Genomic DNA, 25,046 nt, shown 5'->3' on the forward strand with positions numbered 1-25,046 from the left:
ATGTATGATTGGTTATCTTTGCAAGTCTCTTCGAATTATCAGTTTGGTTTGGCCTACTAGATTGATCTTTCTTGCAATGGGAGAAGTGCTTAGATTTGGGTTCAATCTTGCGGTGTCCTTTCCCAGTGACAGTAGGGGCAGCAAGGCACGTATTGTATTGTTGCCATCGAGGATAACAAGATGGGGTTTATATCATATTGCATGAGTTTATCCCTCTACATCATGTCATCTTACTTAAAGCGTTACTCTATTATTTTGAACTTAATACTCTAGATGCATGCTGGATAGCGGTCGATGTGTGGAGTAATAGTAGTAGATGCAGGCAGGAGTCGGTCTACTTGTCTCGGACGTGATGCCTATATACATGATCATACGTAGATATTCTCATAACTATGCTCAATTCTGTCAATTGCTCAACAATAATTTGTTCACCCACCGTAATACTTATGCTCTCAAGAGAAGCCACTAGTGAAACCTATGGCCCTCGGGTCTATTTTCCATCATATTTAATCTTCCGACAACAAGTTATTTCTGGCGCCGTTTCTATTTTGCATTCTTTACTCTGCATCTTTATCATAAAAATACCAAAAAAATATCTTATCATATCTCACTCTCGTAAGTGACCGTGAAGGGATTGACAACCCCTTTATTGCGTTGGTTGCGAGGATTTATTTGTTTGTGTAGGTGCGAGGGACTCGTGCATTGCCTCCTACTGGATTGATACCTTGGTTCTAAAAAACTGAGGGAAATACTTACGCTACTTTACTGCATCAACCTTTCCTCTTTAAGGGAAAACCAACGCAGTGCTCAAGAGGTAGCAAGCGACAGGTACAATGAGCTACAATGCTCGCAGTAAATTTGAACTACAACATAGCACACTAGGACCTCCCATCATAAGATCAACGGTTGAGAGAGGGCTCCAGTGCGCGAAGCGGTAAGTGACTCTGGCGACCGCACGATTGACGATCCATAGATCAATAGACTCGACAACAGAAAACAACACTGTTGCGAATTCAGGTGTTGCTTTGGCCTCCATATAGGCTGTGTTGCAAAAGACGGCGACCTTGGTGTCGTGGTTGCGTTGGAGCTCTTCGCGTAGCGTAGGGTTGAACGATCGCGCACCACGCAAAAACCTCCAGGAAACGAACCCGGGCATAGGGTTGAACGATCGATCGCGCACTACCTGAAGCAGGGAGCTCCAGAAAAACCAACCAGGGCTTTCTCCGTGCTAATGCACACCACCGCGACGACGATACCCAGATGCTTTCCGGCAACATGTCGTGCGTCGCCAATATCCCAGAGATCAGCGACTGAGCGGTAGGTACTTTCCAACGTCGTGCGAGTGGATCCTGATGCTAGCTAAGCTCAAGCATCACAATCAAACTTTTTATTTAACCATATTTTAATAATTCACATTCAAAAACTGAAATTTTGGGATGTGACAAGGATTGTTTTAGATACAACACTAAGATATAGTGCACTAGGACTCGAAAATTGCTTTTGAAGCTTGGCCTCTATGGAGGCCGGTTTTTGAAAAATTCAAAATTCAACAAAATTCATATTTTTACATTTCAAAAAATTCTGAAAAAAATACAGACATACATGAAGGCATAACACACATGTGTGTAAATTTTTAGGACAAAATATGTTGAAATGAGGGATGTGCTATAAAGACAAATATGTGACTTTTCAACACATGATACTATTCATCCCAAAAGTCCATGAATTTGTTCTTTTTGCAGAGATCACGTCTCAAGGCATTTTATTCTGAAATTTTACACACATACACATCACATCCTTGTGTACTTGTACAATTCTTTTTCCAGATTTTTTGAAACCAAAAAGAATGAATTTTGTTTTTTTTTTTCAAAAAATTCGGCCTCCATGGAGGCCGAGCTCCAAAATGCCGTTCTCACCCGGATTGCTATATCTAAGAATCTATTTTATGTCACCAGATATAGCTTAAGATATACTGCACTGAGACTCAAAAATGCCAAATGCAGACCGAGTTTCATGGATGCCTTAATTTGAAAGCTTAAAAAAATCAAAATTTTTAGTTTTAAAAAGTTCTGAAAAAAATACACACATACCTAGAGACATAATGTACATGTGTGTAAAATTTCAGATCGAAGTACGTTAAAATGAGAGCTACACAAAATAAAAAAATCAGGGACTTTTTAGTATATGTACTATTCATCCTTTTGGTTTTTTGCGCATGATATGTACTATTCATCCTTAAAGTCCTTCATTTTTTTTGTGCAACTCACAATTCAAGGAATTTCATCCTGAAATTTTACAGGCATACACATTACATCCTTGTATGCATGTATACTTTTTTTTTCAGCATTTTGTGAAACTGAAATGTTTGAATTTTGAAATTTCAAAAATAAGGCCTCCATCGGTTTCCAAAATGCCATACTACTCAATGAGACTGCCCTAAGAAACATGGAGCACAATTATCGACACAAAAGAGGAAAACACCAATATTTTCTATGTATGTTTTTCTTTTCCGTAATAGTGCACTGTGTTACCACTAGTATGTTTCTTAGGCACGCTGGGAAAATACTGACCACGCCCTATTCATGCTTTCCAAGCATAGGACGAGAGCATACGCTCCACACCCACCAAAAATGAGCACGTGCGGCGTGTGTGTACTCTGATACAACACGATGAGTTAGAGCTAACTAACGCAGACGCACACGCTCCAACCACTGCAAGCACGCGCGCGTCGCGTGCTGTGAGCCACGCATATCTATCTGCTGTCCACAAATGATCTTCACTTGTGAATGTTGATATCGGTAAGAGCACGATCCCCACCGGGTCCCCATCCGTCCTCGAGCGGCATGTCCGGCATGACGTTCTTCCAGAACCCGTGCTTGCTCCAGAGCAGCACCATCTGCTCGATGGGCACGCCCTTGGTCTCCGGCAGGAAGACATAGACGAAGGCGGTCATGACGGCGATCCACGCAGCGAAGAAGATGAAGATGGCGAACTTGAAGGCGCAGAGCAGCGACAGGAACGCCTGCGCGATGATGAACGTGAAGAAGAGGTTGACGGCCACCGTGATGCTCTGCCCCGCCGACCGCGTCTCCAGGGCGAAGATCTCGCTCGGCACCGTCCACCCGAGCGGGCCCCACGACCACCCGAACGCGAGCATGAAGAGGCAGATCACGAACACCACCGCGATCGAGCAGCCCCGCGATAGGTGCTTGTCTGCGTCGAACTTCACCGCCAGTATCGCCGCCACGATCACCTGGCAAACGATCATCTGGATGCCGCCGCTGATGAGCAGCTTCCTCCTGCCGAGCCGGTCGACGGTGGCGATGGAGATGAGCGTGGAGAACAAGAGCACGGCGCCGGTGAGCATGGAGGAGTAGAGGGACCAGCTGGCGCCGAAGCCCATGCTCTGGAACAGCACCGGCGCGTAGAACAGGATGGAGTTGATGCCTGTTAGGACCTGGAACGCCGGCATGCACACGGCCATCACCAGCTGCGGCCGGTTGCGCCGCTCGAGGATGTTCCGGAACGGGTGCTTGATGGTGTTGGCCAGTTCACTCGCCTCCGCCATGTCCGTGAACTCAGCGTCGACGTCCGCGGTTCCTCGGATCAGCTCCAGCACACGCCGACCCTCCTCGACGCGCCCGCGCTCAATGAGGCTGTTCGGCGTCTCCGGGAGGAGGATCCCGCCGACCGTCATCAGCAGCGCTGGTGCTGCCACGAGGCCGAGCGAGAGGCGCCATCCCCACGGCTTGATTTTTTGCGTGCCATAGTTGATCATGTTCGCCGAGAAGATGCCAAGCGTCGTCGCGAGCTGGAACATCATGTTCAGCCCGCCGCGGAGGTGCGCCGGCGCCATCTCCGACAAGTACAGCGGCACAGCCTACGATGGCACCAAGCACTTGTTCAGTGGCAATGCTACAAGCACACATGCAATGCAATCGCCCACTCCGTATGTCTGAGCTTACCACACCTGATTGCCGAAACCGATGCCGACGCCAAGCATGACGCGGCCGAGGATTAACGTCGTGAGGTTCACAGCCGCCGCGTTAAGGGCTGCGCCGATAAGAAAGCTGATGCCGCCGCAGATAATGCTGGCACGACGGCCGTAGTTCCTTGTCACCGGCGCGGCCGCAAGTGTTGAGACTTGGCCGGAGAGATAGAGGATGGAGGTGAAGGCGGAGAGGGCCTGGTTGTCGTACTTGCAATAGTTGTTTAGGCTCACCAAGTTCTTTCGCCGGAACACCGCCGGGAAGAACCTCTCGAGGAACGGGTCCATGGTGTTCACTCCTGTAGCAATATGTGTAATAAGTGAGACAGATTGACATCAACTTTGGAATTATCAGGCTTCTGTTGTTCGGGTTGAGCAATTATGACCCATATGCTTTTTGAATACAAGTTTTAAAATGTTCACTAAGGTAGGCACAAATAGATGAAAAATACCCTTTGAAACATGGTGGTAATTACACCTGGTTACGTATTTTATTATTTAAAAATTTCAAAAAAGGTCAAAATGTTCCAAAACTCTTTTGCAACAAAGTTGAGCTGTCGTTTCTGGCATACAAAAATATTCTGCAAAGAAATATTCTCTGACAAAATTCTGACAAAAATGACAAGTATTCTCTGACAATAGCATGAACAGTATGCCATATATAGCGACAAATTTGTTTTTTTACGTCGACAACAACATGAAAGTCATTTCTCAGTGAAAGTTTTTATACGAGTGTAACAATATATCTAGTTTGTTCGCAAAAAGTTTCAGATTTTTTTGACTTTCTTACAAATTACTATTTGAAAAAAATTGGGTGTAATTACACCCGAGAGTCAAATGTTCCAGTCTGATTGACTGGTATGGCTCATACTCTTGTGCACCCAACCAGGACAACTTTATGCCTGTTCGCATTATTCTTGTGGAAGTGGCTGTCCTTCATTATAATTATTGAGCTAAACACTAAAAACTCGATGGAGTTAACTTTAAGGTGAACTTTGAAAAGGCATACAACAAAGTAAATTGGTATTTTTTTCCAGCAAGCTCTTCGCAGAAAGATTTTGCGGCTGAATGCAGGCAACAAGTGGACTCCTATGTTCAAAGCGAGAGTATTGGGGTTAGGTCAATGGTGATATTAGTCATTATTTCCAACTCATAAGGAATTGAGGAAGGTGACCCCATGTCACCAATTCTATTTAATATTGCGCAGATATGTTCTCTATTCTTATAGCAGAGGCTAAGGAGGATGGTCGGTTGGGGACCTTATTCCACATCTGATTGATGGAATTGTGCCTATCCTCTAGTATGCGGTTCACATGGTCATTTTTATGGAACATGACCATAGAAAGGCGATTAGTTTGATCCTGTGTCTTTTCGAACAACTTCCAAGTTTGAAAATTAATTTCCACAAAAGTAAGATATTCTATTTTGGTAAGGCCAAAGAGGAGAGTCAGTACATGCATCTATTTGGCTGTGATGTGGGATCCCTTCTGTTTACATACATTAGAGTCCTCATTCATCACTATAGGCTCACCAACAAGGAATGGAAAGTAGCTGAAGACTGTTTCCAAAACAAGCTCAACACTTGCAAGGGTAAGCCTTTGTCATATGGAGGACGACTTACCCTCATCAACGTTGTTCTTCGAGCCTATTCATGTTCATGCTCTTTTTTAGATACCTAAAGAGGGGTTAAAAAGGCTGGATTTCTATCAGTCTAGGTTCTTCTGGCAATGCGAGGATCAGAAGCGGAATTACAGACTTGCTAAATGATATTATATATCGTGTCACCTAAAGATCAAGGTGGATCGGGAATTGAAAACCTCAAAATCACCTAAAGATCATAAGCGGAATTACAGACTTGACCAAGAGGAAACTATTCATCTTTATTCCTATCATGTTTGTTCGCCTCTTTGATTTGATGTGATGGTATTCGCCATAATCTGAATGGTCATACGCGAGTGTGAGTTTGTGCTATTCTTTGCGCAATTTGAAATTGTCAAAATGATTGTGTTTTTAACTGATTATGTTTTCCTTTTTTTTCTGCAGATTATCTTCGGAGCTATGGCCTCAATTCATACATGGTCATCAGTACAACATGCGGACACACAGGGCTTATGGCTGTCGGGTGCATCCGATTGAAAACGGCCGCACAGGGTTTGTTCAACCAGTTTGAATGGCATGCTAGTAGCAGATTATGTGGATGAACTATGTAATTATTTTTCGCCCGGTGTGGTAGTGTCTTGCTGTCAACCTTTGACACTCGATGGCTTGGAGTTATTTTATGTTTGATAAAAAAATGGTTGTATGGATCAAAGTTTTGGATCCCGAGTGGACAATTTTTCTCGAGGGGCACCGGAATTTGCGGTTACCATGGTAACCACGATATGCCGGAAAAATTTCGAACGAAATTTAAAATCAAATTTTGAATTCAAATTTTTTGAAGTCGATGTAGATAGGGGTTTACCTCCAATTTCATCATGTACCTAGCTCTATCGTATTGGCTGTTCAACCCGAACTGCCACTTGCTAAAAGGTCGCGAGTTCGACCCCTGGCATTTTTTCACTTTTGCATATAAAAAAGAAATTAAAATGCGTGAGACAAGACTCGAACCCGCAACGCGCTGTTGAGAAAAGGGTGCCTTTGCCACGACCACTTATCTTATGGTGGTAGAGATGGCATACATTTAACTACACTCTGATTGTTTGAATTCAAAATTTTCAAAAAAAATTGCCCGGTATAAGTGTTTCTCGAGGGGGTTCGGTAAGTTCGGTAACCAAAATAATGGTATGGATAGCATGATGCGGAGGTCAGGGTTATCCATTTTTTGGTTTTTTCTGTTATTCATGGAAAAAATCCATATACTTAACAAGAGTTTGAATGTATTGGCACCAAAGATACAGATCGCTACAACGTTACGTGATGATCCTGCTAGTAGTATAAGACATCCGATGTGTACGTATTTTACTGCCTGTATGCCTCTAAACTCTCTCTCTCTTCTCTTTGAGGTGGCCTCCGTATGGTGCAGCATCCAGCCTCCGAGTAAAATCCGGTAGCAAGGGTTTCCTCTTCGCCTAGAGGCTACCTCTTTTAGCCAGAATAATCGAGAAGCCCGACCCCGACTTGTGAGACTGTGAGAAGCGTGTTCGGTTTAGGTTATCACAACAGTATGAAGCGGGAGCAACAATTCAGGCTGGAGCAAAATTGCTACATGCTGTTAGGTTTCGAGCTCGGCTTAGAAACAACCCATAGGGTCCACATGTAGGTCAATGGCAACAAGCACGGCAGAGAAAAGTAGCCACACTCGTAGTACAACCGAACCACAAGCGAGTGACTCAACCGAGATATAATAATAAAAAGGATAGAACAGCATGATTGTTCATGCACCTAGCTAGTGGGTACGTACGTACCGGAGATCCCGATGTCGTAGCCGAAGATGGAGCCCCCGATGGCGGCGACGACGCAGGCCATGGCGACGGCGAGCGTCATTTGGCCCTTGTACTCCGCCGCCCTCTCCTTCTTCACCCCCAGCGGAGCCATGCCGCCAGCCATCCCCTCCCCCGGAACAGTTCAAGACTTCAAGTCAAGGGGCAGTCGTGCGCACGTACGTTGTGACGAGGAACAAGAGCTCTCTACCACATGGCCGGGAGAAGGGCAATGCGCGCGCCACCTTTTTGTAGCTCCGCATAGGGGAGCGACAGGAGTGGCGGGGGCAAGTAACATCGCCGTCACATCAGGTGTTGGTGACACGCGCGCCACCTTTTCGGAACAAATCCTGCCTCGCTCGATCCGAATCGATCGACGATCGATCGCGCCATGTGTGAACACGAGCAGCACGATGTGGCGCCGCTATGTGCGTCGACCACGTCGGCGCGCATTTCGCCAATGCCAATGCCAATGCTAATGCTGTCACCCGGAGGTCCACAGCCCTGTGCCCGGCACTTGCCCCGGTCGATCGCCTCTGATAAGAACCGGGGTTGGCTCTCGTTATTCCGCTGTCCCACAGGACAGTACGGTTAACAATAGTGCGATGCTGAGGTGCTGACAGACGAAATGTCTCGTCGCCGGCCGTCGCGTCCCATGGTACGCACGGTTCGGAAAGTTGGCTTTGGTTGCACTGAGATGAGGTGAGGTGCCGTCCCGTCCTTCAATTGTGTCCCGTCCCGGTGGTACGTAAGGTGGCGAGGACGAACCCTGTCGCGTCGAACGCATCTTTCTCTTTTCTGAGAGGAGACGAGTCCTGTTTCGGGGAAGCATACGAGTGGTTGAAGCTTCAGCGGGACAAGTCAGCAAGTGCGTGGCCGGCGACGGCGTGCGTGCGCGTGTCGCCAGGTTTGTGGGACGGACGCTCGGGTGGAAGAACAGTACTACGTCCATGGACGGAGCTATCCAGTGACCCGTCGTGGATCTCGGACATTCGTGGGCTGCCTTTACGCCCCCCCGCCGGCAATGATTACGATCTTGATGTATGTGCAAAGGCGCCGCAGAGCGCAGATCTCCTGCGTGTTGGACGATGAAATAATTCGTCTGTGGACTATGCATGCAGGTGAACTAGGGTGTGTCTGGTTCATGATAGCATGCCCTGCCAATTTTTGCCAACCCAAGAAATTGGCTAGAGCTTTGTTGGCCAAACTTTTTTGCAAGATTCGTGAAGGAATGTGGGGGAGTTGGCAAGAGTCTAGAGGCAACCAAAAAATTAGCAACTAACCACGTGAAAGCCAAAATATCATGACCTATGTACTACTAGCACAAAACGCCAGATTTGTTGGACGCACACTTGGGCTTCGTCCTCGGGAAGACGACGAGACGAAGAACAGTACTGCCGACAATGATTGCGATATTTGCAAAAACTATATAAAAAGACGTCGCAGATCTCGTGCGTGTTCTGGACGAGGAAATGATGATTCGCCTATGGACTATGAGAGGATGCAGGCGGACTACTAGGTCATAGCAGATGGTCCTGAATTATTGAAACTGTATCGTGTACATCGTTGTCCGATGAGCATCGTAAAGCTAAGAGGTGGCTCTTTGCTTTCGTCTGAGGTCCTATCTAGAACAAAGGTGTGTGCAAGGTGCATGCACTCCCAGCACGATCGAGATCGGATGCCCGAGTTTATGAATGGGACATTTCCTTTGACGCACATGCTTGCACAGTGCCGTTACATACATATCCTGCTGCTGCTGCAAGTAAATTAAGTTAAAGCCGATATGTCGCGAGAGAAAAAAAATGTAATACATTCTTAAAAAGATAACAAAAATTGAACTGGACGCCCAGCAAGACAAAGATAAGCTAGCTATCTAAGATATAACAAAATGCCAGTTATTTGTTTCTTAATCCTTGTTGTTAGGCTGGGTAATATTTGCTTAGTCTAAAAAATTAGAGTAAGAAATGGCCCAAAAAGTATACGATCGTTTGCAATGAACCCATATTATCACTGGCCACTACATCTCGAAAACCGGCCCACGGCAACATATTTCGATCATCTAAGAAGCCATTTTATCAACACAAAGGATAATATAGTAATATGTATTGGACTTGATAGGTCGACAGAGGTAATAAAGCTCTCCATATACTCGTCCTCATAGGTCACAATCACAACATCTATTGAGTATCGCACTTATGCGATTTTTTACCTTCCAAAGTAAGCACAACATATCAGCTGCTACCACGAGGTAAAGAATTTTGTTATGCGCAAATTGATTGCCTGTATCTTAACCTGAGCAAATGGTATCGTTCGAGATAGTCGTAGATCGCAGTTACATGGTGCGCTTTTGCTCCATCTTAAAACATCTATTAGTAAGAAATGAACCAAAAAGCACACGATTAGATGCAATGACCACAGTCCTCATTGGTGTGTGTGATGTCTCTTTTATGTGTGCTTAGTCAGCGGGTTGTGACGATTTTCACATTGTTTTTGTTAATTAACATGGCAACTCTCTCCCTTTTAATTACTAAATAAGGCAAAATTTAGGGGGTTGATAAGTTTTTGACTTGAAACTAGTTGTTCCTTAAACAACAGTACACATGCAAGCTAACAAGGTAAGGCTTAGGAAAAGTAACTTGCAAGTGAGTGAGGAGTTTGAGTTTCAAGGGATGCAAACTAGAATTAGCTCCATGATGTATCCCTAGGATCGGATAGTTGATGGTGTCATATTTCTTGTTGGTGGATGTTTGAACAACAAAGGTTCTAAGACCAGAAGGATCTTGGCAGCGTTGTTCACAAATAACATGCCACATATGCCATCATGGCTTATGGACCACAAAGGTCAAGCCTTACTCAGGGTTGATCTTGCACGAAGAAGGTGATCACCAGACATTTTCATAATCTTGATTACCCTAGAAAGGGGATTCCTTGTCAAGCTCATGGTTCGACTCTGGTCTCCTGCCCGAACATCGTGGTTTGCTGGCTCGTTACCAGCTACGACCCCATCGATCACGAAGAAAATGCGCTCTCCTTCGAGAGGCCGGAGCACATCGACCACCGTTCCAGTGCTCTCTTCAAGGACATTGATCAAGACTTCCGACTACCCCACAAGCTATGGCGCGGCGCGGGGCTCGATTACTTCTTCAGGAAAATTGTCGACGTGTGCGTCGTCGACCAGTATTGCACCGTTTGGGAAGACTATGTGAGTGTCTGCGCCCTCGTCATGGTGTAGCATGAAAACACCCCACCCGCCACCTTGGTTAAACAGCCCCTATCGCTATCAAACTACCATATTATTGTGCTACTGATCACTTTGCTACAGATATTTAATCTTTAGGTGTGGTTGAATTGACAACTCAACTGCTAATACTTACAAATATTCTTTGGCTCTCCTTGTGTCGAATCGATAAATTTGGGTTGAATACTCTACCCTAAAAAACTGTTGCGATCCCCTATACTTATGGGCTATCACAGGCATATGCGGCCTTTGTCGAGCTTAAGCATGTCGAGCTGCGGGAGTACTTACAACGAGTTCAGGGAAGCGGGGATTACAACCATCGGATGATGACGGTTAGTTTTCCCACTTAGAACCAACCTAAATTTTGCACTTTCATTTCTTCTGACCTTCGCATTTGCTTAGTCAACTAACATCCAGGCTATGTTTGCGGTTATGCAAAACCGCACGGATCCACCATCACTGGGGCTGGCACCACCACCTTTTGGAGCATACCCATACTTGCCTACATTTGAAGAATGGGTGGTACCAGGCAGTGTGACTCCGGTTAGTACATTACCAAACTATTCAACACTAGTTATCGTTGAATCAACACTATCATATTTACCCTTACAATCTCTTTTCAAACATGTAGGGAACCGGTGGATCATCGATTTTTGGTGGTGGTGTTGGTGGTTCCACTCCTGCTTCACGGAGCCCATACACTCCAGTCTGGCAAAGTGGTGCTGGTCTTGGCGGTGCTGGTGGTCTTAGTGGTGATGCTGAAGCTAATGGTGGTGGCGGCGGTGGCGATGATCCTAGTCTTCTTTAAATTATGATGTTTTCCATGTTTTGTTATGCTTTTCATGTTCCATACTTCATCCTAGTGTTCTTTAGATGACAATGATGACGTCGATGTTTCACACTTATGTTCATGAAGTTTTGACGATGACGATGTTTCATACTTATGTTCATGAAGTTTCGACGGTGATGATGTTCATGATCTTTAGATGATGATGATCTTTCATATTATGTAGATGAGGTTCTGGAGAATGATGATATTCCTGTATATATACATATAAATATGTGATGTGTTGTCAATTGAATGGAAAATGGAAAAACAGAAAATAAAAAAACATACCAAAAACTATGCCGACGGCCTTGGCATAGCCTCTGCCAGGAGCTCCCAGCAAGCGACACGTGCCATCTATGCCGACGGCTTGGTCGTCGGCTTACCCTGCCACGTGGTGCTTCCTGGGAGCTCTTGGAAGGGAGATATGCCAACGGCCAGGCCGTCGGCATATATTGCGTCTAAGCCAACAACCTTACTGTCGGCATAGCTCCCTGCGAGGAGCTCCCTACCCTTGCCACGTGGCCGCTTTTGGTTGGTTTGATTTGGAGACGGCGCCGTCAATTGCCGCCTCGCTGTTTTTTGCCGACAGTTGTACGAAAGCCGTCCGTATAGGGGTCTATGCCGATGGCATATCTACGCCTTCGAGATCGACACCGACGGCCCTATGCCAACGGCAGCCGTCGGAATAGAGCTATACCGACGGTATACGGCCTATGCCGACGGCCTGGCCGTCGGCACAGGGGTTTATTTCGGTAGTGCGCCCACGGTCATCAGCAGCGCCGGTGCTGTGATACGTCCATTTTGCATCATGCTTTTATATCGATATTTATTGCATTATGGGCTGTTATTACACGTTATGTCACAATACTTATGCCTTTTCTCTCTTATTTTACAAGGTTTACATGAAGAGGGAGAATGCCGGCAGCTGGAATTCTGGGCTGGAAAAGGAGCACATATTAGAGACCTATTCTGCACAGCTCCAAAAGTCCTGAAACTTCACGGAAGCACATTTTGGAATTAATCAAAAATACTGGCGAAAGAATCCACCAGAGGGGGCCCACACCCTAGCCACGAGGGTGGGGGGCGCGCCCTACCCCCCTGGGCACCCCCTGCCTCGTGGCCCCCCTGGTAGGCCTCCGGTGTCCATCTTCTGCTGTATGAAGTCTTTTTACCCTGGAAAAAATCATAAGGAAGCTTTCGGGACAAAGCGCCGCCGTCTCGAGGCGGAACCATGGCGGAACCAATCTAGGGCTCCGGCGGAGCTGTTCTGCCGGGGAAACTTCCCTCCGGGAGGGGGAAATCATCGCCATCGTCATCACCAACGATCCTCTCTTCGGGAGGGGGTCAATCTCCATCAACATCTTCACCAACACCATCTCCTCTAAACCCTAGTTCATCTCTTGTATCCAATCTTTGTCCCAAAGCCTCAGATTGGTACCTGTGGGTTGCTAGTAGTGTTGATTACTCCTTGTAGTTGATGCTAGTTGGTTTATTTGGTGGAAGATCATATGTTCATATCCTTTATGCATATTAATACCCCTCTGATTATGAACATTAATATGATTTGTGAGTAGTTACGTTTGTTCCTGAGGACATGGGAGAAGTCTTGATATAAGTAGTCATCTGAATTTGGTATTCGTTCGATATTTTGATGAGATGTATGTTGTCTTTCCTCTAGTGGTGTTATGTGAACGTCGACTACATGACACTTCACCATTGTTTGGGCCTAGAGGAAGGCATTGGGAAGTAATAAGTAGAAGATGGGTTGCTAGAGTGACAGAAGCTTAAACCCCAGTTTATGCGTTGCTTCATAAGGGGCTGATTTGGATCCATATGTTTCATGCTATGGTTAGGTTTACCTTAATACTTCTTTTGTAGTTGCGGATGCTTGCAATAGGGGTTAATCATAAGTGGTATTCTTGTCCAAGAAAGGGCAGCACCCAAGCACCGGTCCACCCACATACCAAATTATCAAAGTAACGAACGCGAATCATATGAGCGTGATGAAAACTAGCTTGACGATAATTCCCATGTGTCCTCGGGAGCGTTTTCCTTCATATAAGAGTTTGTCTAGGCTTGTCCTTTGCTACCAAAAAGGATTGGGCCATCTTGCTGCACCTTATTTACTTTCATTACTTGTTACTCATTATAAATTACCTTATCACAAAACTATCTGTTACCGATAATTTCAGTGCTTGCAGAGAATACCTTACTGAAAACCGCTTGTCATTTCCTTCTGCTCCTCGTTGGGTTCAACACTCTTACTTATCGAAAGGACTATGATAGATCCCCTATACTTGTGGGTCATCAAGACTCTTTTCTGGCGCCGTTGCCGGGGAGTGAAGCGCCTTTGGTAAGGAAAGATTTATATAGTGTGCTGAAATTTACTGTCACTTGTTACTATGGAACATAATCCTTTGAGGGGCTTGTTCGGGGTATCTTCACCCCGACCAGTAGAGCAAAGAGTTGCTCCTCAACCTACTGAACCTACTGAAAATGTTTACTTTGAAATTCCTTCGGAAATGGTAGAGAAACTGCTAGCTAATCCTTTCACAGGTGATGGAACATTACATCCCGATTTGCACCTAATCTATGTGGATGAAGTTTGTGGATTATTTAAGCTTGCAGGTATGCCCGAGGATGTTATCAAGAAGAAGGTCTTCCCTTTATCTTTGAAGGGAAAGGCATTGACATGGTTTAGGCTATGTGATTATATGGGATCATGGAACTACAACCGATTGAAATTGGAATTTCATCAGAAGTTTTATCCTATGCATCTTGTTCATCGTGATCACAATTATATATATATATTTTTTGGCCTCGCAAAGGAGAAAGCATCGCTCAAGCTTGGGGGAGGCTTAAGTCAATGTTATATTCATGCCCCAATCATGAGCTCTCAAGAGAAATTATTATTCAAAAATTTTATGCTCGGCTTTCTCTCAATAATCGCTCCATGCTCGATACTTCTTGTACTCGCTCTTTTATGATGAAGACTATTGAATTCAAATGGGATTTATTGGAAAGAATTAAACGCAACTCTGAAGATTGGGATCTCGATGAAGGTAAGGAGTCAGGTATAACACCTAAGTTTGATTGTGTTAAATCTTTTATGGATACCGATGTTTTCCGTGAATTTAGCACTAAATATGGACTTGACTCTGAGATAGTAGCTTCTTTTTGTGAATCCTTTGCTACTCATGTTGATCTCCCTAAGGAGAAGTGGTTTAAATATAATCCTCCCATTGAAGTAAAAGTAGTTGCACCTATTAGAGTTGAAGAAAAGACTATCACTTATAATGATCCTGTCGTTCCTACTGCTTATATTGAGAAACCACCTTTCCTTGTTAGAATAAAGGATCATGCTAAAGCTTCAACTATGGTCAACAAAAGTAATATTAGGACACCCAAACCCCCTGAGAAAATTAAAGTTGAACCTAGTATTGCTATGGTTAAAGATCTCTTGGCTGATAATATTGATGGGCATGTTATTTACTTCTGTAATGAAGCTGCTAGAATTGCTAGACCTGATACTAAAAATAAACATAGACCTGTTGTAGGCATGCCTGTTATTTCTGTTAAGATAGAAGATCCTTGTTATCATGGCTTATGTGATATGGGTGCTAGTGCAAGTGCAATACCTCATTCCTTATACAAAGAAATTATGCATGATATTGCACTTGCTGAGTTAGAGGAAACTGATGTTACAATTAAGCTTGCCAATAGAGACACTATTTCACCAGTTGGGATTGTTAGAGATGTTGAAGTCTTGTGTGGGGAAGTTAAATATCCTGCTGATTTTCTTGTTCTTGGTTCCCCACAAGATGACTTCTGTCCCATCATATTTGGTAGACCCTTCTTGAATAGTGTTAATGCTAGGATAGACTGCGAAAAGGATGTTGTTACTATTGGTTTGGGGGATATGTCTCATGAGTTTAACATTGCTAAATTTTGTAGACAACCCCGTGATGAGGAATTGCCTAGTAAAGATGAAATTATTGGTCTTGCTTCTATTGCCGTGCCTCCTAATGACCCTTTAGAACAGTATTTGCTAGACCATGAAAATGATATGTTTATGAATGAAAGAAGGGAAATAGATGAAGTATTCTTTAAACAGGGACCTATTTTGAAATATAACTTGCCTATTGAAATCCTAGGGGATCCTCCTCCACCCAAGGGTGATCCCGTGTTTGAGCTTAAACCATTACCTGATACTCTTAAATATGCTTATCTTGATGAGAAAAAGATATATCCTATTATTATTAGTGCTAACCTTTCAGAGCATGAAGAAAAGAAATTATTGAAAACTCTGAAGAAGCACCGTGCTGCTATTGGATATACTCTTGATGATCTTAAGGGCATTAGTCCCACTCTATACCAACACAAAATAAAATCGGAGAAAGACGCTAAACCAGTTGTTGATCACCAACGACGATTAAATCCTAAGATGAAAGAAGTGGTAAGGAAAGAAATACTAAAACTTCTGGAGGCAGGTATAATTTATCCCGTTGCTGATAGTCAGTGGGTAAGTCCTGTCCATTGTGTCCCTAAGAAGGGAGGTATTAGTGTTGTTCCTAATGATAAAGATGAATTGATCCCATAAAGAATTGTTACAGGTTATAGAATGGTAATTGATTTCCGTTAACTAAATAAAGCTACTAAAAAGATCATTACCCTTTACCTTTTATTGATCAAATGCTAGAAAGATTATCCAAACATACACATTTTTGCTTTCTAGATGGTTATTCTGGTTTCTCCCAAATACCTATGTCAAAAGAGGATCAAGAAAAGACCACTTTTACTTGCCCTTTCGGTACCTTTGCTTATAGACGTATGCCTTTTGGTTTATGTAACGCAGCTGCTACCTTTCAAAGATGCATGATGGCTATATTCTGTGATTTTTGTGAAAAGATTGTTGAGGTTTTCATGGATGATTTCTCTGTATATGGAACTTCTTTTGATGATTGCTTGAGCAACCTTGATCGAGTTTTGCAGAGATGTGAAGAAACTAACCTTGTCTTGAATTGGGAGAAGTGCCACTTTATGGTTAATGAAGGTATTGTCTTGGGGCATAAATTTTCTGAAAGAGGTATTGAAGTTGCTAAAGCTAAAGTTGATGCTATTGAAAAGATGCCGTGTCCCAAGGACATCAAAGGTATAAGAAGTTTTCTTGGTCATGCCGGTTTTTATAGGAGGTTCATTAAGGACTTCTGAAAAATTTCTAGGCCCCTGACTAACCTCTTACAAAAAGATGTTCCATTTGTCTTTGATGATGATTGTGTAGAAGCATTTGAAATACTTAAGAAAGCCTTGATTTCTGCACCTATTGTTCAGACATCTGATTGGAATTTACCCTTTGAAATTAGGTGTGATGCTAGTGATTATGCTGTAGGTGCTGTCCTAGGACAAAGAGTTGATAAGAAATTAAATGTTATCCAATATGCTAGTAAAACTCTAGACAGTGCCCAAAGAAATTACGCTACTACTGAAAAAGAATTCTTAGTAGTTGTATTTGCTTGTGATAAGTTCAGACCTTATATTGTTGATTCTAAAGTAACTGTTCACACTGTTCATGCTGCTATTAAATATCTTATGGAAAAGAAAGATGCTAAACCTAGACTTATTAGATGGGTTCTCTTGCTACAAGAATTTGATTTGCATATTATTGATAGAAAGGGAGCTGAGAACCCCATTGCAGACAACTTATCTAGGTTAGAGAATGTACTTGATGACCCACTACCTATTGATGATAGCTTCCCTGATGAACAATTAGTTGTCATAAATGCTTCTCTTACTGCTCCATGGTATGCTGACTATGCTAATTACATTGTTGCTAAATTTATACCACCTAGTTTCACATACCAGCAAAAGAAAAAGTTTTTCTATGATTTAAGACATTACTTCTGGGATGACCCACACCTTTATAAAGAAGGAGTAGATGGTGTTATTAGACGTTGTATACCTGAGCATGAACATGAACAGATCCTACGCAAGTGTCACTCCGAATCTTATGGAGGACACCACGTTGGAGATAGAACTGCACATAAGGTATTGCAATCCGGTTTTTATTGGCCTACTCTCTTCAAAGATGCCCGTAAGTTTGTCTTATCTTGTGATGAATGTCAAAGAATTGGTAATATTAGTAGACGTCAAGAAATGCTTATGAATTATTCACTTGTGATTGAACCATTCGATGTTTGGGGCTTTGATTATATGGGACCGTTTCCTTCCTCTAATGGGTATACACATATTTTAGTTGCTGTTGATTACGTTACTAAGTGGGTAGAAGCTATTCCAACTAGTACTGCTGATCATAACACCTCTATTAAGATGCTTAAAGAAGTTATTTTTCCGAGGTTTGGAGTCCCTAGATATTTAATGACTGATGGTGGTTCACATTTTATTCATGGTGCTTTTCGTAAAATGCTTGCTAAGTATGATGTTAATCATAGAATTGCATCCCCATATCACCCACAGTCTAGTGGTCAAGTAGAATTGAGTAATAGAGAGCTCAAATTAATTTTGCAAAAGACTGTTAATAGATCTAGAAAGAATTGGTCCAAGAAACTTGATGATGCATTATGGGCCTATAGAACTGCATATAAAAATCCTATGGGTATCTCTCCGTATAAAATGGTTTATGGAAAAGCATGTCACTTACCTCTCGAACTAGAACATAAGGTATATTGGGCCATTAAAGAGCTCAATTATGATTTCAAACTTGCCGGTGAGAAGAGGCTATTTGACATTAGCTCGCTTGATGAATGGAGAACCCAGGCCTATGAGAATGCCAAACTATTTAAAGAAAAGGTTAAAAGATGGCATGACAAAAGGATACAAAAGCGTGAGTTTAATGTAGGTGATTATGTGTTGCTATTCAACTCTCGTTTAAGATTTTTTGCAGGAAAACTTCTCTCTAAATGGGAAGGTCCGTACGTTATCGAGGAGGCCTATCGTTCCGGTGCCATAAAAATCAACAACTTCGAAGGCACAAATCCAAAGGTGGTGAACGGTCAAAGAATCAAACACTATATCTCAGGTAATCGTATAAATGTTGAAACTAATGTTATTGAAACCGTAACCCCAGTGGAATACATAAGGGACACTTTCCAGAACGTTTCAGACTCCGAAAAGGAATAGGTACGTAGTACGGTAAGTAAACCGACTCCAAAACAGTTCTAATGGTAATTTTTCTCTGCTTTGGAATATTTTAAAAAAATAGGAAGATAAGAAGTAGTCCGGGAAGGACACGAGGCGTCCACGAGGGTGGAGGGCGCGCCCCCTGCCTCGTGGGCACCTCGTGCGCCCTCCGGACTCCGTTTTCTTGCACGATACTTCTTTTGGTCGGTAAAAATTCATTGTATAATCTCCTGAAGGTTTTGACCACTGTACCATGCAAATATCCTCTATTTTTGTTTTGAGCTGTTTCTGCCGCAGATTAGAGCAAGATGTCTTCTTAAGAATCAGTCGGGGAGAGCCGGGTGTCTAATCCAACACCAGGACCAAGAGAAAACAGTGATGCTGACCACTTTGGGCCATCAACGGAGGAAGAGATGGGGGCCGACTTGAAAAGGATAAATGCCATGAAGGAGGATCAAGAAGTTACTTCCCGTTTCTGAGCCGAATTCACAATGGGGGAACTACAGAGCTCAGCCATTCCAACCTCGGTCATCCCTTCCAATGTTAAATTTCTCTCTTATGAAAATATGAAAAAGAGTGCTACTTGTTCTCTCGCAGCTATGCAACATCCATGGGTGAAAGGAGCTTCAACCGTCACGGGTAAGCTCCGTAAGGAAATAATGGATCTCAAGCAGCAAGTCAATAAGCTCGAGGAGGAGAATCGTATCCTGAGGGGCATCATCACCAAGAATATCACATCACCACCTCCGAAGAAGGAGACATAATCACATGGGTATGGGCAGTCCCCTTGGCAACTGCCAAGCTTGGGGGAGGTGCCCCGGTATCGTATCACCATCACACTCCTATCTTTACTGTTTTTCTTAGTTCGATCCTTTTGGTAATATCTTGATCTATTAGAATAAAGTTTTAGTATGATCTAGTTTTGAGTTTTTGCTTTATGATCCTTCTATGTAATCGAGTCCGTGAGCTATATATAATAAAGATTAGTGTTGAGTCAAGGGCTTGATTTTCTTGCTATGATCTTGTGGGAATAAAAGAAAGAAAGAATAAAAAGGAATAAAGAGATCATATTGATCTTATGGAGAGTAATGACTTCACATATAAAGAGTTGATGAATAAAAGTTGTTGAGAGTTGACAAACATAGTTTTGGTCATCGTTGCAATTAATAGGAAGTAATAAAGAAAGAGAGGTTTTCACATATAAATATACTATCTTGGACATCTTTTATGATTGTGAGCACTCATTAAAATATGACATGCTAAAGAGTTGACGTTGGACAAGGAAGACAACGTAATGGGTTATGTTTTCCTATATCCGAAATAAAGTATATTGTCATGGATCATCCAACATGTTGAGCTTGCCTTTCCCCTCATGCTAGCCAAATTCTCTGCACCAAGTAGAGATACTACTTGTGCTTCCGAATATCCTTAAACCCAGTTTTGCCATGAGAGTCCACCATACCTACCTATGGACTGAGTAAGATCCTTCAAGTAAGTTGTCATGTTGCATGCAATAAAAATTGCTCTTTAAATATGTATGATCTATTAGTGTGGAGAAAATAAGCTTTATACGATCTTATGATATGGAAGCAATAAAAGCGACAGACTGCATAATAAAGTTCCATATCACAAGTGGCAATATAAAGTGATTTTCTTTTGCATTAAGATTTCGTGCATCCAACCATAAAAGCACATGACAACCTCTGCTTCCCTCTGCGAAGGGCCTATCTTTTATTCTTGTCTTATACCTTATACAAGAGTCATGGTGATCTTCACCTTTCCTTTTTACATTTTATCCTTTGGCAAGCACCTTGTGTTGGAAAGATCCTGATATATATATATCCAATTGGATGTAAGTTAGCATGAATTATCATTGTTGACATTACCCTTGAGGTAAAAGGTTGGGAGGCAACACTATAAGCCCCTATCTTTCTCTGTGTCCGATTGAAACCCCATACCCATAAGTATTGCGTGAGTGTTAGCAATTGTGAAAGACTAAATGATAGTTGAGTATGTGGACTTGCTGAAAAGCTCTTATATTGACTCTTTCCAATGTTATGATAAATTGCAATTGCTTCAATGACTGAGATTATAGTTTGTTGGTTCTCAATGAAGTTTCTGATTCATACTTTACGTTGTGAATAGATTGTTACTTTAGCATAAGAAATCATACGACAATATCTATATATGTTGCTGTTATAAGAATGATCATGATGCCCTCATGTCCGTATTTTATTTTATCGACACGTCTACCTCTAAACATGTGGACATATTTATCGTTATCGGCTTCCGCTTGAGGACAAGCGAGGTCTAAGCTTGGGGGAGTTGATACGTCCATTTTGCATCATGCTTTTATATCGATATTTATTGCATTATGGGCTGTTATTACACGTTATGTCACAATACTTATGCCTTTTCTCTCTTATTTTACAAGGTTTACATGAAGAGGGAGAATGCCGGCAGCTGGAATTCTAGGCTGGAAAAGGAGCAAATATTAGAGACCTATTCTGCACAGCTCCAAAAGTCCTGAAACTTCACGGAAGCACGTTATGGAATTAATAAAAAATACTGGCGAAAGAATCCACCAGAGGGGGCCCACACCCTGGCCACAAGGGTGGGGGGCGCGCCCTACCCCCTGGGCGCGCCCCCTGCCTCGTGGGCCCCCTGGCAGGCCTCCGTTGTCCATCTTCTGCTGTATGAAGTCTTTTTACCCTGGAAAAAATCATAAGGAAGCTTTTGGGACAAAGCGCCGCCGTCTCGAGGCGGAACCTTGGCGGAACCAATCTAGGGCTCCGGCGGAGCTGTTCTGCCGGGGAAACTTCCCTCCGGGAGGGGGAAATCATTGCCATCGTCATCACCAACGATCCTCTCTTCGGGAGGGGGTCAATCTCCATCAACATCTTCACCAGCACCATCTCCTCTAAACCCTAGTTCATCTCTTGTATCCAATCTTTGTCCCAAAGCCTCAGATTGGTACCTGTGGGTTGCTAGTTGTGTTGATTACTCCTTGTAGTTGATGCTAGTTGGTTTATTTGGTGGAAGATCATATGTTCAGATCCTTTATGCATATTAATACCCCTCTGATTATGAACATGAATATGATTTGTGAGTAGTTATGTTTGTTCCTGAGGACACGGGAGAAGTCTTGCTATAAGTAGTCATGTGAATTTGGTATTCGTTCCATATTTTGATGAGATGTATGTTGTCTTTCCTCTAGTGTTTTATGTGAACGTCGACTACATGACACTTCACCATTGTTTGGGCCTAGAGGAAGGCATTGGGAAGTAATAAGTAGATGATGGGTTGCTAGAGTGACAGAAGCTTAAACCCTAGTTTATGTGTTGCTTCGTAAGGGGCTGATTTGGATCCATATGTTTCATGCTATGGTTAGGTTTACCTTAATACTTCTTTTGTAGTTGCGGATGCTTGCAATAGGGGTTAATCATAAGGCGGATGCTTGTCCAATAAAGGGCAGCACCCAAGCACCGGTCCACCCACATACCCAATTATCAAAGTAACGAACATGAATCATACGAGCGTGATGAAAACTAGCTTGACGATAATTCCCATGTGTCCTCGGGAGCGTTTTCCTTCATATAAGAGTTTGTCTAGGCTTGTCCTTTGCTACCAAAAAGGATTGGGCCATCTTGCTGCACCTTATTTACTTTCATTACTTGTTACTCGTTACAAATTACCTTATCACAAAACTATATGTTACCGATAGTTTCAGTGCTTGCAGAGAATACCTTACTGAAAACCGCTTGTCATTTCCTTCTGCTCCTTGTTGGGTTCGACACTCTTACTTATCGAAAGGATTACGATAGATCTTCTATACTTGTGGGTCATCACGGTGCCACGAGGCCGAGGGAGAGGCGCCACCCCCATGGCTTGATTTTCTGCGTGCCGTAGTTAATTATGTTCGCCAAGAAGATGCCAACCATCGTCGCGAGTTGGAACATCATGTTCAGCCCGCCGCGGAGGTGCGCCGACGCCATCTCCGACAAGTACAGCGGCACACCCTATATGCGATGGCATCAATAGTAATTTTGTTAAAGTTGCAATACAACGAGCACATGCAATCACCCACTCTCCGTATGTGTGAATGTATCATACCTGACTGACGAAACCGATGCCGACGCCAAGCATGACGTGACCGAGGATTAGCGTCATGAGGTTCGCAGCCACCGTGTTAAGGGCTGCTCCGATGAGAAAGCTGATGTCGCCACAGATAATGCTGGCACGACGGCCATAGTTCCTTGTGACCGGCGTGGCCGCAAGTGTAGAGACTTGGCCGGAGAGATAGAGGATGGAGGTGCAGGCAGAGAGGGCCCAGTTGTCATACTTGCAGTAGTTGTCTAAGCTTACCAAGTTCTTTTGCCGAAACACCGCCAGGCAGAACCTCTCGAGGAATGGGTCCATGGTGTTCACTCCTATAACAATACCTTAATAAGTTAGACACAGTGTGACATCAACACATTAAAAAGCAATAATAAAATGCTTTGTAGCTTAAAACGTTTGTCTGGTCTGTCTCATAGGACTGATAGACATGTTTTCCACATTAGTGTATGCATGTATACACATAAACTCGTAAACATACTCTCTTTACACCATATGTCGTTGCCATGTGTCTAAAGCGTGTCAAATGGCGAGTCTACACATAACTTGTGAATTGACATAAAAAATCGAAACAACTTCACAGACAATACCTGTTAGATGATTCAAGCACGATAGTTAATCAACTGGCTGTGTGGTACCTAGTTCTAGGTACCGACGGTCTGATTTGCAGTATCGTCCAACAATCCGCTGAAACATGTCATGTGCATAGCAGCACCCTAAAAAATTGCATATGATTCGCTTAAATATTTTGATATCCAAGATTTGTTTTTCATATATTTATGTCGAGTTTGAATGGAATTCAGGATTGGCTTCAAATTAAGTTACATGTCACTGCAAGGCGTTCCATGATGACTCTGCTAGTAGTTAAGACATCCAATATGTACATCTTTTCCTGTTAAGATAGTGTTTTCTCTTTGCGAAAAGGATCACATCTATTATAAAGATTCATCAAAAGTGTAAAGCACCTCAAACATAATAATGATAATTACATTGAAGTCCAAGGACCATGGACTACCGAACGACCACTGTCGTCGCCAGAACAAGCCGTCGATGCGCCGCTATCACTGCTCTTAAACCGAAGCCATCCTATCTTTGTCGATGACATCCAGGGATTCTTCGTGCACATGCCCCTAAGAACTAGCAACATGGAGCTACAGTCGTTGTCGTTAAATCCTTGAATCGGCATGAACAACCTAACACCAAATATCACACTTGAGTACGCATGGCGAGAAACCATAACCTCGCCACCCCGAGGAGATTTAGGAATCTACACCCGAGCTCCATCTAATCCGTTTTGATGAACGAACATGAGGAGGATCGGAGCCCGGAAGACTAACTCGGAAAAGAAGTGCCAGGCCTGCGAGGAGTAAAACTCTACCTATCTACTAGCCGGAGCCGAGGCACTAGGATTCCCCTTCCCACCACCGGACGCTGGAGTGGCCGGAGGAGGGGGACGAAGGCACGGGCTCACCGGCGAAGATCGAGGGGAGGAAGGCTTTCCCTTAATCGCCTTGTAAGAGGGGAAAGAAAAACACATAATGATCTGCTAGTATATATATTGTTACATGATGGCACTTTCTCTCTCCTTGAGGTGGCCTCCACATCCATAAGCTGCAACTTCCTGCCTCTAAGGGCTACTTTGATTTAAAAGAATTTTTTTGAAAGATCCAGCGCTGATGGCATTCATATATTAAGCAGGAAGCAATGGGTAAAGCAAATACATGGCGTAGATCCTAAGATCATATGGTCTAGAAAAACTGAAGATTACATTATCCAATTCCTGCCGGAGGCTCTGCAAAAGGTAGTTCTAAGCATCGTGCTCTCGCTTGGCGCAATAGCTAAATGGCTCGTGCTGCCACCATGTCGCTAGCCAGTGCATGCTTTGCCCAAAAAATGCAGTTTTTTCGCTCTAGCCATATTTCCCAGAGCACAAGCATAATTACTGACTTGATCCCTCCTGGCGTGGCAGTGAGGATTGCTTCGACGATGTCAGTCACCCTGTCTATGCAGCTCCAAGTTACCAGGCTCGCTGCCTGGCAGCCGATCCAGGTTGCCACGACCTCCCAAACCTTCCTGGCGATCAGGTAGTGACAAAACAAGTGCACCGAGCATTCCAGATTTCTGAAACAGAATTGGCAGAAGTAGCCGTTGCTCCAGCCCCGCCTTTCCAATCTTTCGTTGCACCATAATCTGTTGAGGTGTAGAAGCCAGCCGAACACCTTCAGTTTCCCCTGGGCCCAGGTGTCCCATATCAAATTCTTTAAGTTTGATTTCTGCGTGCCCTGGAATTGTGCTTGGTAGGCAGAGGTAGCAGAATAG

At 43.5% G+C, this 25,046-nt stretch overlaps 1 protein-coding gene and 1 pseudogene across 1 annotated transcript; both read right to left on the minus strand.

Annotated features, from left to right (window-relative positions):
• Positions 1-2,391: 2,391 nt before the first annotated feature.
• LOC109731868 (sugar transport protein 7-like) lies at positions 2,392-7,602 on the minus strand. The gene is made up of 3 exons (XM_020291045.3): positions 7,393-7,602; positions 3,971-4,287; positions 2,392-3,880 (listed from the first exon to the last, which is right to left on the minus strand). Exons 1-3 carry the CDS (start codon positions 7,532-7,534, stop codon positions 2,777-2,779), a joined length of 1,563 nt encoding a protein of 520 aa, XP_020146634.1. The 5' UTR covers positions 7,535-7,602; the 3' UTR covers positions 2,392-2,776.
• A 14,854-nt stretch (positions 7,603-22,456) lies between these two features.
• LOC141022390 (sugar transport protein 7-like) overlaps positions 22,457-25,046 on the minus strand; it is a 50,640-nt pseudogene continuing 48,050 nt past the window's right edge.

Source organism: Aegilops tauschii, chromosome 5 (assembly GCF_002575655.3).
Source record: "Aegilops tauschii subsp. strangulata cultivar AL8/78 chromosome 5, Aet v6.0, whole genome shotgun sequence".
Taxonomy (NCBI): Eukaryota; Viridiplantae; Streptophyta; class Magnoliopsida; order Poales; family Poaceae; genus Aegilops; species Aegilops tauschii.